The 16,387-nt window shown below is 39.3% G+C and overlaps 1 protein-coding gene across 31 annotated transcripts in view; it reads left to right on the forward strand.

The window, feature by feature from the left end:
- Nucleotides 1-16,387, forward strand: part of DOCK9 (dedicator of cytokinesis 9) — a 294,205-nt gene that overhangs the window by 147,293 nt on the left and 130,525 nt on the right. For all 31 annotated transcript variants that reach the window (XM_074387504.1, XM_074387512.1, XM_074387508.1 and 28 more), the window contains exons 3-6: nucleotides 7,226-7,315; nucleotides 11,278-11,360; nucleotides 13,819-13,888; nucleotides 15,573-15,668. In XM_074387504.1, coding sequence (XP_074243605.1) covers nucleotides 7,226-7,315; nucleotides 11,278-11,360; nucleotides 13,819-13,888; nucleotides 15,573-15,668 — 339 coding nt within the window. The remainder of the gene's footprint in view (nucleotides 1-7,225; nucleotides 7,316-11,277; nucleotides 11,361-13,818; nucleotides 13,889-15,572; nucleotides 15,669-16,387) is intronic.

The raw sequence follows: 16,387 nt of genomic DNA on the forward strand, positions 1-16,387 counted from the left end.
GCAATTTCCAGCACTCAGATAAACCATTTGAGAGGAACAGACTTAGAATTCCATATTCACAGAACTGTGGGATTTTTAAACCACAAAGGAAACCTAGAGATCCTAGAAGACTGTTCTGTGGATGTGGAAAGTTCAAATATCCCCCAAGATTACACAGCAAATTAGAGGCAGAGCCTGGGTAAAGACTCAGGTTTCCTGGCTCTCAGCTCAAACCTCTTTCCAATATCATTTCTCAAATTCTGACATCGGAAGTTGAATAAAATGATTTACTTCACATTTCTTGTGGTTTGAAAGATGAGCTTCTCAGAATCTCCAGCTTCAGTGGGGTCAGGGTAACATGTTGGCTGCCACTGATGAAGGCCAGACAGAGTTCCGGCCAGGTTGGGATCAGGAATGTAGTTAGGAGAAAAGGATTCCACATTTAAGCTGCAGAGAGAGCATTGAGTGATGACAGAGAGAAGCGAGAAATGCCCAGAGGACCCAGGGGTCAGCCTAGGTGAGAAAACAGGTGCTCCCTTTAGGTACAAGGCTAAGTGGCTTCCCATGGTGGCTCAAAACCGTCACAGTAACCCCAATGTTTGAAGGGGATCATTTCAACTAAGAGGAAAGAACCTTTTTTTGTAAGAAGAATCTATTTGAAATTTGTCATTCTAAACTAGACTTGGAGACAGTTGTAAATTTCACTCTTTGTATTCTGGGAGCATCTCTGTGCTTTTCTAGCTCATTCTGTTAAATAAAAGCAAAACAAAACAGTACCATAAATATTAAGACTAGGACTCTCAGGTATCTGTGCCTCCTCATATAAGCCCTTTGGGAAAGGATGTCACCCCTTTTTCTTCATTTTCAATTATGTGTGTGATTTTGTGGAACTTATCCTAAGACTCCTGTTCATACTTGGCAAAGGTAACTAAGAATTTCTGAGTGTCAAAGGCTATGTGTTTACCCTAAGTAATGACACTGACTGAAAATAATTTACCTTCTATTATAATAGCTAGGAAAGGGCTTTTATCTATCTGCCTATATATCTTTTTTTCTTTCTTTCTTTTTCTTTCTCGCAGTTACATACCTTGGTAAAGGGCTTTTATTTTTAAATTATGATTGTGCTGTAAGATTTCTATCCCAATAGTTATCTGAGATGCTAGCAATGTTTAGGTTTAATTATGATGTGAAATGTTTTTTCCCCCTTCTCTTTTCAAATGTACAGATTTCTTAGCAGAATGGAAATAGTTTGTTTCCAGACGTAGAAATAGGACTGGTATGCTTTGAATGGCCATCTTGATGTTGATTTATATAAAGTAGATATAGACCTATCTTTTAACAGAAATATGATTTTAACTGATAGAAAAGTAGAAAAGAATGCCACAGCTATGAAAAAGAAAACTTGGCTTACTGTTGAGAAGGGCTTTAGTGCTCTTGGAGTATAAATCTCTTAGCATTGGCTTGGAATTTGCTATAGGCCAAATGAATAAAACTATAGAAATTTAATGTGAATCAGTTTGGCAGAAAGTAGATGATTATCTGAAAATGATTTTTAATACATAAAATCAATCTCCTGTTCTTAAAGGAATTTGCAATCTGGTCGGGTAAAGAAGGGCATGTGGGTAGAGGAGAGTTTTGGATAATGGAGTCAGGAATTGACTGTTCAGGCAGGTCTTGGGGTGGTTTATAAGGTCACCATGGTACAGGATCGGACCTCAGCTTTGCAAGTCCACAGATGGGATTTGGTCAGCCAGAGTACTCAGGGAAACTGACTTGTTGCAGGCACCCCCACAAGAGCACAAACCGGAATGTCATTTTATTAATATGCATTGAGAACTAGAATTTACAAGCAGATGAGAATACCATGTTGGCTGTGCATTTTCTCCCAGCAGGAAAGTCTAAATGGGAAGCATATTATAAACAAGTGGCTCAGTGAGATTGTATGCAGAGCAAGGGCCATGAATTAGAAGACCTTAGCAGCTGGTGGTATAAAATGTTGATGGCCCCATTGGTGCCAAGCCTGGTAGTCCTCCTCTCCCACATGGGTCCAACCTAATGGGTTCCAACCTTTCTTTTATTTTTTATTGATTGATTGATTGAGACAGGGTCTCACTCTGTCACCCCAGCTGGAGTGCAGTGGTGCAATCTTGGCTCACTGCAACCTCCGCTTCCTGAGTTCAAGTAATTCTCTTGCCTCAGCCTTCCAAGTAGCTGAGACTACAGGCATGAACTATCACACCTGGCTATTTTTTGTATTTTTTGGTAGACACGGGGTTTTTACCATGTTGGCTAGTCTGGTCTTGAACTCCTGACCTCAAGTCATCTGCTTGCCTTGGCCTCCCAAAGTGCCGGGATTACAGGTGTGAGCCACCACACGCAGCTCCAGCCTTTCTCTTAAATAGTGATAGAGACGCTCACAGAATTGCTCCAGCCATGGAAACATGGTTCTTTCATTGGCCCATTCTTATCCCAGATGTGGAGTTTTGGTGTTGTTTAATTTAAGGTCAGTGAGAGTTTTAGGCAGTTTTTTCTTTGACTTAAAATATATTTTTAGTTCTAGGACTTAATGGACTTTTTTGCAAAGAGCTAATCTCATTTATGATATCTTAATTTTGTGCTTTGAACTTCCCAAGGGCAAGTTTATCTTCATGTTTCTCTTCCTTTTGTACTGAATACAACTTGTGCTCATCTTTTATAATTTAGCTTAAGCTAACTTACAACTTTCCCTCAGCGTACCTTTTCTTGATGTCCTCTTCTCTACCTTATTGAATTTAGACTTCCCTACTTTTTTCTTGCATATTATCCTGTGCTTCTGTGCTCTTTTCTCTATACCCTTCTGTACTTATCATACTCTAATAATTTATTTTCTTATCTTCCTCTTTCATCAGACTGTAAGCTTTAAAAGAAACAGCAACTATATTTTATTAAACTTTGTGTCTCCGGCTGCTAACTCAGTGTCTGGAAAAACATAGGGACCCAGTAACCTGTGGATAAATAGATGGATGGATAAAGTAATATTTATGCCGAGTCCTTAAATGATCAGTAGAATGTTTTTCATAAGACACTGCAAACTACTCTCAAGATCCAACAGGCATTTACTGTATCTAACTTGACCTCTTTTATGGCATTGACTGAGTAGAAGGGTGATTGTGGAAATGAGATTGCAGCATAGTGTATTTTCTCAGTCTTAACTCTGTACTGTAGCTAGTACTTGAAATCCATTTTCATGAAAATGGCGGTATTCTTTGGTACTGTAACTTGGAGATGTTCCTAGTAGTATCTTACAATCTTGTTTTGGTTCTCTATTGTTGAGTAACAAACCACCCCAAAGCCTAGTAACTTAAGACAATAATTTATTATTCCTGCAATTCGAAAACCTGGTCAAGGCTTAGCTGGGTGGTTCTTCTGTTTACACTATCTGTAGGAACTGGAATGTCGAAGATGGTTCTTCACTCCATTGTGGTATCTCACCTGGGATGGCTGAGACCAGCTGGGGGATGGTGGGACATCACGTGTATATATATATATATATAGCCTGTTTTTGTGCCTAGCTTGTACTTCCTGTCACCATGGTGATCTCAAGATAGTAGAACTTCTTATATGGTAACTGGCTTCCAAAAAGGAGAAGTGGAAGCTCCCAGGTTTTTTTTGTTTTGTTTTGTTTTGTTTTTGAGACGGAGTTTCGCTCTTGTTACCCAGGCTGGAGTGCAATGGCGCGATCTCGGCTCACCGCAACCTCCGCCTCCTGGGTTCAAGCAATTCTCCTGCCTCAGCCTCCTGAGTAGCTGGGATTACAGACACGTGCCACCATGCCCAGTTAATTTTTTTGTATTTTTAGTAGAGGCGGGGTTTCACCATGTTGACCAGGATGGTCTCGATCTCTTGACTTCATGATCCACCCGCCTCGGCCTCCCAAAGTGCTGGAATTACAGGCTTGAGCCACTGTGCCCAGCAGTTTTCTGTTTTTTTTTTTAAGGCTAGGTTTAGGTCTGGTGCGTTGGCTTATGCCTATAATCCCAGCACTTTGGGAGACTGAGGTGGGGGCATTGCTTGAACCCAGGAATTCAAGACCAGCCTGGACAAAATGGTGAGACCCCATCTCTATAAAAAATATAAAAATTATCCAGGCATGGTAGGTCATGCCTGTAGTCCCAGCTACTTGGGAGACTGACATGGGAGGATCACTTGAGCCCAGGAGGTTGAGGCTACAGTGAGCTATGATTGCCTCACTGCACTCCTTCCCGGGCGACTGAATGAGATAGTGTCTCAAAGAAACAAACAAACAAAACAAAGGCTAGGTTTAGAACTGGTCACCATTTCTTCTGCCTCATTTTGTTGGTGAAAGCCAGCCCAGATTCAGGTAAAGGGGATACAGACTGTGCCTTTTGGTGTATGGAGCACTACGCATAGATGAGGAAGGACAGCAGCCATTTTGGAGATTATCTGAAAGAGATCGAATAGTGTGTGGTTCAAGACATGCACGAAAAAATAGCACTTATGCTGCATATGTACTAAAGAAGCACATCCAGTTTAGTTTATTTGGATGATGTCTCTGGGAGAGAAAAAGGGCTCTGGTCAGAAAACCATTTTTTGTCAAAATCAAGGCTAGGAATTGATCAGTAATGATTCATGTGTAAACCTAATTTTAAAATGAGCAACATTATGCTCTCTTATCTGTTAAAACTCAGGTTTCTCTCCTTCTGTGGAACTTACATGAAGGAAAAAGAACAATTCAGGCCTCTCTTTAATAATTTAATGTTATTTTTTTTTCCAAGTAAGAACATAATGGGACTTTAATATACAAGAATTAAAAAGATCTATTTCCTATTACTTTTCTCACCTTAGAGAGGTGTTTGGAAAAGTGTCCCATAATTAAAGTTTCTTGAGTTGGTTATTCTATTGGGAAATTTTTGTCATAGATTTTTTCTTCCTAATGTTAGGATGAAGAATGGCCTAGAAGTGACCCTAATAGTCCTATTTCTTGACATGAGCTATTTCATGAATGTTTTAAAAGTATGATAATTAGTTTCAAAAATCTTGAAAGACCCAGATAAATCAAGATCAGGACACAGTAAGTGGGAACATAGAATGTATACTTTTTTGAAGTATACAGAATTTCATAAATCATCCCCCTTTACTGATAGCATCCCTTTCATAACAGTTGTGACAGTCTGTATATAGATAGTGTATTGCTTTGTAGCTTTTTGAACAGCTTGTGCCTCTCTTCCATGCTTATGGTCACTCATCTCTGTGGCATTTCACAAGAACATATGTGTAATAAACATCCCAGGAGGCTGAAGGAATGAATAATTTACCTGCCAAGGACTTTGGTGAAGAACAGAATTCATTTCTTCCATTCCTTTAGAATGGGGGTCCTTATTCTAAAAATAGCCTTTAAGATTACTTTCAAAGATAGACACAGGGGAAGAAAAGCTTAAATATAGGTGAAGCAGCACAGCAGAGAGAAAATGCAGGCAGGAAGTAAAATTAAATTGTACACAAAACACATGCCCTAAAGTTCTCCACCTGGGCTGGAGGATAAGGGAGCAGAGGTTTGACCCAGTGCCACCTCCAACCAAAAGAAGAAGGGAAAGTGCCAGGACGAAGGTTGTGAGATCCTGGCGTAGTCATTTGCCATGACGAGCCAACAGGATAGATTCTGTTAACAAAGTGTTTGCTTGTATGCTGCTCTAATGACTGTGATCTATTTTGTTTGCTTGTTTGTTTTTGTTTTTGTTTTTGTTTTTTGAGATGGAGTCTCATTCTGTTGCCCAGACTGGAGTGCAGTGGCACGATCTCAGCTCACTGCAACCTCCGCCTCTCGGCTTCAGGTGATTCTCCTGCATCAGTCTTCTGAGTAGCTGGGATTACAGGTATGTGCCACCATGCCTGACTAATATTTTTGCTTTTTTAGTAGAGACAGGGTTTCACCATGTTGGCCAGGCTGGTCTCGAACTCCTGACCTCAAGTGATCCACCTGCCTCAGCCTCCCAAAGTGCTGGGATTATGGGCGTGAGCCACCACACCTGGCTGACTATGATCTTGTTAACATTACCTAAGGGTTATAGTCCATGGGAGAAAAAAGCTAGAGTGGTTCTTTCTGAAACCTGAAGGCCAGGCATGGTGGCTCACACCTGTAATTCCAGCACTTTGGGAGGTCAGGTGGAAGATTGCTTGAGCCCAGGAGTTTGAGACTAGCCTGGGCAACATGATGAAACCCCATCTCTATTTAAAGAATAAGGCCAAGTGTGGTGGCTCACACCTGTAATCCTAATGCTTTGGGAATCTGAAGCAGGTGGATTGCTTGAGTTCAGGAGTTTTAGACCACCCTGGGCAACATGGTGAAATCCCATCTCTCCTAAAAAAGTACAAAAATTAGTCAGGTGTGGTGGTGCATGCCTATAGTCCCAGCTACTCAGGAGGCTGAAGCATGAGAATCACTTGAACTCAGGAGGCAGAGATTGTAATGAGCCGAGATCATGCCACTGCACTCCAGCCTGGGCAGCAGAGAGAGACTCTGTCTCAAAAAAATTAAAAAGAAAAAAGAAAATGAAACCTGAAGCCCAGTTATTGAGGTATACAGGATCTTACCCCTGTCATTTTATTTAAAACAAGCATTTAAGCCTGGCAAACAAGAACGGTTCTAATGTTCCTTGGAGGGGAGGTAGCATTCACAGCTCATAGATTCATTTAATAATTACTGACTGAGGACCTTCTGTGTGTCTAGTTATCTATGCTCTTAGGCACTGGGGATGTGGCAGTGAACAAGAACCAGATGTAAATGACAAGAGATGGGTGGTGGTGATGGTTGCACGATTGTGTGAATGTACTTAATGCCACTGAACTGTACACTTCAAAATGTTTAAACTGGTAAATTTCTGTTGTGTGTAAAAAAGGCAGTGAAGGCAAGTAAGATGTTATGTCATAGGACTAGATCAAGCACTTGGGGGTGGGGTGTTAACAGACTTTGAAAGGGGCCTCTACCCTGCAGGAGGGGCTGGCTGGAGGGATCCGTGGGTGCTTGATTCAGAAAGAAGCAAGAGCTGTGACCCAGCCTGACTTTGGAACTTGAGGTTGCCAAATGGAATCTGTTGTGTGTGACCCAAGGAGGCAGCTGCACTGGCTGGGGAAAATTGGATGGACTCTATGGGTGCCAGGCCCAGCTGCAGGGCACACAGCTGCACTCTGAGGCTGGCACCTGCCTCCTTAACTTACCCAAGGCTTTTCCTCATGTTTTTATTTCCAGACGGCCATCCTAAGACGGCAGGGTCGATACATATGCTCAACAGTGCCTGCGAAGGCGGAAGAGGAAGCACAGAGCTTATTTGTTACAGAGGTAAGGCTCTTTCTTGCATTGTTTTACATTTTAAAGTCATTTTCCTCTAACTGCCTCCTTTTCTTTAACTTTCAAAATTTTCAACGAAGTGTCAGTGGACTAATTATATTTTTATGGTGGAAGTTCAAATAGGAGAATAATGTGAAGTTTTCCGACTCTGAAACTGACAAAAATGTCCACAGGGGCTATTTCTTTTTTACATTTTTATTATTTTTTAAAATTTATTTGGAAGGGGCTATATCTGACTACAAAAAGTGAATTCTACAGAGTTTATCTCATGGGCTTGAAATAAGCAGTAACTTGTAAATGAATTCACTGGAAATCTGTTGGAGGCCTTGTTACTAATACTGTTTTAAGGACAACACACACATTTATGTATCATTTATTTCATTTATGTATTTATATTTGCAAGTTAATTTTGACTAGTTTAGTATTCATGAAGTACTAGCTGATAATAAGCAGGGCTATATGTATTGCTAATCAAGAGACATTGATTAGTATTACTTCTATTTGAGCACACAAATAAAAATTATATTATGGAGGAAAGATAAATTATTTACTTATTTATTTTTTGAGACAAAGTCTTGCTCAGTTGTCTAGGTTAGAGTGCTTTGGAGCAATCTCAGCTTACTGCAACCTCTGCCTCTCCTGAGTTCAAGTGGTTCTCCTGCCTTAACCTCCTGAGTAGCTGGGATTACACGCATGTGCCACCATGCCCAGCTAATTTTTGTATTTTTAGTAGGAACGGGTTTTCACCACATTGGCCAGGCTGGTCTCAACCTCCTGACCTCAAGCGATCTTGGCCTCCCAAAGTGCTGGGATTAGTGGCATGAGCCACTGTGCCTGGCCAGAAAGACAAATTACTGCAATTTAGGCTGCTTGCTTTAGTTTTTCCCTTGGAGTGTTTGTTTTTTCCTCCAAGTAATTTTAGGTAGGAAGGAATAATTAGGTGTTTTAATTTTGTTTCTTTAAGTGCTCCTTTATTTAAAAATAATGATTTTCTAATCTTGGTTTTTCTAGTTGATATTTAGATTATAAATATGCCTGTCAATAAAATTGCTTACTATAAGAAAGCTGTGTATACTTTTATAAATAAAGACCAATTAAATAACAATATGAAATTTCCATTGAGATTTTTAAAAAATTAAATATAAAATTTAAAATTTTTAAGGTGTGTTTTCTCATCTTTCTGAAAAGGTAACTTCCTCTTTTACCTCCTTTGCCACTATATTAGTAAACTTAATTCCAGACAAATACAGCAAGATATGTTTGTGAATGTATGTAGTTATAAATGCCTTTTTAAGGCAGATGGTAGCAAACTATGACCTGCAAGCAAAATCCGATTGTAGCCTATTTTTGTAAATAAAGTTTTATTGTAAAGCAGGCAAGCACATTTGTTTACATATTGCCTATATCTACTGTCACCATGCAACTCAAAGCTATGTAATTGTAACAGATATAATGTAACTCTCAAAGCTGAAAATATGTACGATCTTGCCTTTTGCACAGAAAATTTGTTGACCTATGTTTTAAAGCATGTGGCAAAATTGTTAATTGCTAACTCAGTTCTCCTAGTTGATTAAAAAAGTATGTTTTTTTGAGGGAGAATTCTCCATTAAGTTATTTAATCACTGCAAGTTGAGAAATGGCTGCTTCATTCTGTGCTGCTAGAGCCAACATAACTAAATACTTTTGGGACCCTTCCACTTGGGTGGAGTGAACATTATTTCCTCTTCATCCTCTCATCCAGAGAATGACCTAATGGCTTAAAACAAAGCAAAACAAAACAGAAAAAAAAAAAAAAAAAAAAAAAAAAAAAAACTTCAAAAACCTTTGAGTGTAACTTCAAAATATTATTGAATTTCACAAGTTTGAAATGTCAGTCACATTTCTGTGTTTTTGGAGGCACAGTTCTCTGGATCTGGGTTTCTGATGGGACGCCTTATCTCCTAGACTTTCCATATCCCCACAGGTGTGGTGGTTGCTTGCCTAATTCAGTGCTTCTGCTTTGGAATTCAGCCAGTGGCTGCTACATAGATGATCAACAATGGCTTGTTAAATCAACGAATTTCTAAATACTTAGCCAGATTCACTGTGGAGTGTTTTTCGTATGTGCAATTCCTTATAATTATAAATATTTGAATGTAATAAAATTAAATTGTTTTCCCCATTTTAATGCCTAAGGTATTAAAATTTGGGCTTCATTTATAAATGCATTTATAATATACAAATTTATGCTGGCTTATTTAGCTTTTAATTTGACAGGTACATCTTATATTTCAGAATAGCTTTAATGTCCTGCAAGATTCTTGGTGGTACAACTTGAGCTGCAGTGCTTGATGAAATTCCGCTGTGGCTCTCTGAAGATTAATAGGAGCATGCCCACAAGACTGTGTTGTACATGGTCAGGCGTGACTACTTAGCCGTGCCAGTGGACACGAGGCAGTAGTGGGAAAACCTAAAACTATGGGTCATTCTGAAATCTGATTGGTTTTAGAATGCAGTTTGGATTGTGAGTGTATGATACTCTAAATGTGAAAATGCTTTGAGAAATAAAAAAAAAAATCATTTTCAAGGATAAAATAGTGTTTTAAAATATTCGTTAACTACATCGTAAAAAAAACTGAAACATTGGTCAGCTCTAAAATCTGACTCTGCTCTTAGCCCTTCTCTGCTATTTATTCTACCTCTCAGAATAATTTTTAAAAACTTACCTTCGCATCACACCCTTGCCAGTAAAGTGCTTATTGTAGAGCCCGGCACAAAGTCATCGCTTGCTGCTGTTGGAATTATTATTTTCATGAGTTTGGAGGTGGAGGGGAGTTTGCTTCAGAAGGCCTTCAGGCATAGCCTATGACACAGATAAAAAGGCTGATAGTAGAAATGTTGTTCATGTTAGTTATAGCCAGAGTCAAATAAACTAGATAAGGCATAAATACATTTATCTACCTATATTTTCACTGATTCACTCATGCTTTTTTTCATACACTGAAGTCGACACATACATAGTCAAGTGCTGACTGTACAGATTGTTTGAACTAAGCTGCTTTTAACTAAAATAGTTTTCCTTTTGATTTTGACTCATTCATATTTGAAGATCTGGTGGATGTGGCATTATAATCTTAGGCTGTATGCACTGCTGGAGGACCTTCATGGATAAATGAATGACAGACACCAGGCTAGCCTGTTGAATCTGTCATGTGGCAAGGTGGTTTGAATGCAGTCTGTGTAGGTTAGTTCACTAAGAGAATCTTTGGCAGTTGAGGACTACATTAAATATTCTGTACACACACAGAGATGAAAATGTCATGGTGCTAATGTTAATTGAAATCCAAATCTTTTTCCTAATTATTTTACTCCTTTATGAATGGAAAGAAAAACTGGGGGGAAATTTATATGATGATATCAACTAACAGAGCTAGTTCTAATATAAGTAAATACCATGAAAGCGTCTTTAAGTTCAATATTAACTAACAGAGCTAGTTCTGATATTAGTAAATAGCATGAAAGCGTCTTTAAGTTCAATATTAACTAACAGAGCTAGTTCTAATGTTAGTAAATACCATGAAAGTGTCTTTAAGTTCATGCATTCTATTCACTGTCATCTCCCAGTAGAGGCCATATGGCTTCTTAAGAACTAGGTGCTTAGTCTGAAATAGTTCATTGTTACGTAAATGTTACAAGGTTAGGTCAAGTTGTCTCCTTGTAAAATCTGCTCTCAGATCATTAATGATGATAACTTAAAGTGATACTGCCCCCAAAGATAATGTTTCAGTGCTTCAAAGTCTCAAGCTTCAGAGGAGTCTCTGGTGGTGGAAGTTCAGGCATTAACTCGTTGACGGAAAGAATTTTTTTGATGTTTGTATGGGTATGCCTTCAGAATCTTTCCCAAGTGTTTTCTAAAAAATCATCACGTATCTTTCTGTTTTTTATTTTCTGTTTTTAAAATCCCCCTTCAATAGTGCATCAAAACCTATAATTCTGACTGGCACCTTGTGAACTATAAATATGAAGATTACTCAGGAGAGTTTCGACAGCTTCCGAAGTGAGTAAACTATGTTATACACATAGGGAAAAGTCTTTGTACTTGAAATGCTTGAGGAGAGGTATGTAACTTCATATGCAATCAGAGTAACTGGAGAAAATATTTCTAGATGGTTTATGTGTATGCGGTGTAACTATTGTTTACAGGACCTTTGATTGTAAGACTCAAATATTCTACTTTGCCATTGATAAGTAGTAATAAACATGTGGATGGTTTCATATATCCAGTGATTCTTTTCAGGGTACCACTGATAAAAAAACCATAAATAAGTGAAATTTTTTCACTAAGAAATAAGTGTACTGAAATATGCTGCAGTATATTTTTTCCTTGAAAAGAATATTTTGAGGAAGATACTTATAAAGAACATTTTACATTGAATAACTTTTATGTTTTAAAAAAAATGTAAATCAAGAAACAAGCATTTTCCCAGTTAGATTTTTTTTTTAACCTCCTTTAAAGTATTAACTTATTCTAGACTATACCAAAAGCAAGTGTGTTTAGAATGAATAGTGGTGGTTAACTGAATCAGGGTAGGTAGGTATTGCCTTGAGAGACCATCTGTTATTAAAGGGTACATCCTGAAATGACACAGTTGGTGTGTTAGTCCATTTTGTGTTGCTTTAAAGGAATGCCTGAGACTGGGTAATTTATAAAGAAAAGAGATTTATTTATTTATTTTTATTTATTTTCTTGAGATAGAGTCTTGCTCTGTCACCCAGGTAGGAGTACATCAGCTCACTGCAACCTCTACTTCCCATGTTCATGCAATTTTCCTGCCTCAGCCTCCTGAGTAGCTGGGATTACAGGCAAGCACTACCACACCCAGCTAATTGTTGTATTTTTAGTAGACATGGGGTTTTACCATGTTGGCCAGGCTGGTCTCAAACTCCTAACCTCAGGTGATCCACCTGACTTGGCCTCCCAAAGTGCTGGGATTACAAGCGTGAGCCACTGCACCCGTCCAAGAAAATTGATTTATTTCGCTCATGATTCTTCAGGTTGTACAAGAAGCATAGCACATGCTTCTCCTCAGCCTCTGGTGAGGAGTTTTGTGCTGCTTCAAAACATGAAGGAGAAGGTCAAAGGGAAAGCTGGCACTTGTGAAGAGAGACCAAAGAGGAGGAGGAGCCTCACTTTATAACAACCCATTCTCTTGGTTACTAATCCATTTCAGCAACAAGTACTTCCATCCTGACAGGAACAAGAATTTACTCATTACTGTGAGAACAGCACCAAGCATTTCGCCCCATGACCCACTAGGCCCAGAAATGCAATATTGGGGACCGAATTTCAATCTGAGTTTTGGTGGGAATAAAAACTATATCCAAACCATAGCAGTTGGCAAATTGAAGTATACTTGATTATGAAAATTGAAAGCAGCTAGTGATGGATTATGTTTTAAAACTAACCATCACCAATGAAAATATTACTTGAGGCCTGATTAATGCATTTTTCTTTGTGTGTGTTAAATCTTTGAGCTGGAACCTTTTATGCTGTTCTCAGTGGAGCTAGCTGTTTGTTTTCCCTCCTTGTGTGGCTTTGCCACTCCTTAAGAGTGTTCAGCCAGTTCCCCGATTGCCTCTTTAAACCTCAGCCGGGAACACTCCCTCCTAGCGTTATCTTCTCCAGATGGGTATGCTCTTTAATTCTATATTTACCCAATCCTCCCTTTGGGATTTTTGAATTCTTCCCATTGGATTGGCTTAACCCATCTTTGTTGATCATTTTGTTCATAGTCTCAGGGTTGAAAGATACCAGACTATGTGATGTCGTGTACTTACTATCTAATAGACTGGGGGTACATTTTCCCTTTTAACACTAATAAGAATTTCCAAATGTGTGATGAGAAAGAGAGGGAGAATGGTAACAGTGGCGAAGAACACAGATTCTATGTTCTGCCTGGGACAACTCTGCCCTCTGTAAGCCTGAGTTTCCTCATTATTAAATGGCCTCAACAACAGTCACCATCATTAAAGGATTAAATGAGGTGGCACATGAGAGGTGCACAGGGCCTGGCACCTAAACCCCGCTGAGTAAATGCAAGCTGCCGTTGATATCGGTGTCTTGTTTTTGTTGTGGTTAATACCACCACCGTTAGTCACTTTCAATGCAACAACTCAATCTTCTTTTTTTTTCTCATAAACTTTGTATTAAAAGTTATTTTACCAGGTCGTTGTTTATTAAAAACTAATCCACTTTCTTATTTTTAAAATGCCTGCTAACTTCCCAGAAGCTATGCTGTCTTTTCCACATCACTTTTTGGAGTTTTCTTACTCAAGTCTCTTGGCTTATCCACCTTGAAAAGCAAGTACATAGATGGTTTTGTTCTTTATCTGAGTAAAGAAGCCGGGCCATCTTTGGATTTAGTAAAGCCTGGACCTTCTGATGGAGGAGGAAATGCAAAGCCTCTTCCTTGACTAGGCATTTGTAAAACAAATTTTCTTTCTTGTTTTTACAGCAAAGTGGTCAAGTTGGATAAACTTCCAGTTCATGTCTATGAAGTTGACGAGGAGGTCGATAAAGATGAGGTGGGATACCTGCTTGCTGTTGCTTCTCTTTCACTCTGGATTTAAACATCCATTTTACAGACTTAGAAGATTAGTTAGAAAAGTACCAACATTTAGCCAAAACAGGCATTCAAGTGTTTCATGAAATGGGAACAATATTTTTAATGTTCTTGATTGATTGGAATAAGGTCTTTGTTTCAAGTTCACTGCTTAGCATTTCATGTTCTCTTGGTTGTGTTTATTTGTACTGAGACCATTTTCAAAGACTTGGATCCGATTTGGCTACATTGTTGAAAGATATCAAGATTACTTAGACCTTGAATGTAGGGTGTTTTTCAACAGATCTTGAAACAACTGCCAGCCCTTAGATTTAAATGGCTATTTCTTCAATGATTGCTTTCAGTGAAGTCTGATTTTATCAAGTTCACTCCTCCTACTCCTAGAGAAAAGCTCATGGCTAAAGATTTTTATCACTAGCATTATAGTCAGAAATACTAAATCTCATGGCTAAAGAAGTATATAAGGAGAGTAGGGCATTGGGCAGAGTGTGCCCACTGGGTGAGGGAAACCTCACAAAAGACGGTGCCCATCTCCGCATTTCTCATTCTCCCCACTGAAGGTTGAACGTCCCATTGTGAGTTTAGGTTTTTCCTTTTTTAAAAAAATTGTCAACTGAGCTATAATACAAGCCATTTGCATGTAGCAGATTCTTTTAGAAATCACTTTAAAAATAATTCTAAGAAAAATTAGTGCTAATTCAAAATGAACAATATATTGGGAACTTGGAGCTGATTGGCATGAATAGTGACAGGAGGACCAATGGAAATATTGCATGTAGGGGCATACACTAAACTGTAAAATCCTAGATGGTAAATTATTTCTATTATTGCTATTGATAGCAGTAGTAAAACCACCAATATTATCATTGAGGTGGTCCAAGACAAAACATATGATGTGTCTTTCTGCAATTGTCTGATACCAAAAGCTTTGACAGATTGTGTGTATTTATGTGTGTATTTTTCCTCTTTCTGTTATACATACTATTATGTGCTTAACATATCTGTAGCAGCAGCTGGCAGCTCCATGTTAACTCCCCCTTAAACCCAGGTCTTGCGGTGTGTGGTTGTGCTTGCAAAGCAGGTCTCTTCACTTCTCTCAGCTCTTTCCTTTCACTTCTCTGACTCCCCCTTTCTTCCCCTCTATCCCTCTTGCATTCTTGCCTGTCTCTCCTCTTTACCCCCATCACTTTATTTCTGTATTGCCTCACATTTCCTCCCTTTCTTTATTCACCTTTCCCTGAACTAAGCCTCTGGGAAGGTTTCCAGGAATGTGCTTTTGTCCTCTGTCTATAGGGGAGTGTAATTTGAAAACATTTTTTCATGAAACCAAGCAAGACCTTCCAACTTGAGTGGTCAAGTGTGGGATGTCCTTTTGTGGCCCATTAAACACTGACAAATAAAAATTTGGACAGGAGCTAGCTTTGCCTTTAATGGAATAAAGTTTTCAGAAATGTAAGTGGGTCTCTCTCTTTTATTGCTAAGTGGACTTGTATGTGACTTGTAGGCATTGGTGTCAATGGGTACTTCAGTAAAGGGGCAATGGACAACTTGGCACAAAAGGAATGACCTTCCCATTGACCAGACTCACAGCAAGTAACCCAGGTAGTAACAGGAGGCTGACTAGTGGTGTTTTCCTTCTGTCCTAGGATGCTGCCTCCCTCGGTTCCCAGAAGGGTGGAATCACCAAGCATGGCTGGCTGTACAAAGGCAACATGAACAGTGCCATCAGCGTGACCATGAGGGTGAGGACGTGTGTCACTCTGCCCGCCCCTCTCACAAGCCCTTTCTGCCATAGAGTGTGAGAACAATGCTCAAGATGAATGCGCATGCTGTTCTTCCTGACAAAAGAGACATTGTCTGGTTTCTAGGATGCTCCCCTGGTGATAGCACCCCCATTAGCACAGCCCCATCCACGCACTTTCCCTCACTGTCTTCTGACCACCAGCGTAAGGAGACCGTGCCTGGGCTGATGTGAAGGTGCAGTCACTGACATAGGCTTTCTTCTCTGTAGTAACCGAAAAATGTTACTTGGTACCTCACAGAATGTCACCAACGGACTATGTGTCATGCCCATCCTGAGCACTTCTGTGGAGATGTACTATAATAAAGTCAAGTAAAGCAAAAATTGAGGACGAAAAAAGAAAATACTTGCACAGAAGAGAAGGTTGCATAGAGAGAAGTCTAACTAATAGAAGAAGCTATTCAGGAGAAAAGTGGGACCAGAGAAAGATCAGGATTGATAACGAAGGAGGCAGGGAGATGAACAGGGAGATAAAAATTAAGGAGGAAATGTGAGTGCCATTACCCTGAGGCTGGAAAATCATTCAGCATCATGAGGGAAAAACTAGTTCCCATTCTGTGAGCAAGAAACCCTGGGGAATTTAGAGAAAATTTCCATCCTTCTGTGTTTCATCCCAAATTGGAAGTCCCTGCACAGCTTTTGGGTAGTTATGTAAAATTT

Source organism: Saimiri boliviensis, chromosome 16, assembly GCF_048565385.1.
Source record: "Saimiri boliviensis isolate mSaiBol1 chromosome 16, mSaiBol1.pri, whole genome shotgun sequence".
Lineage (NCBI taxonomy): Eukaryota > Metazoa > Chordata > Mammalia > Primates > Cebidae > Saimiri > Saimiri boliviensis.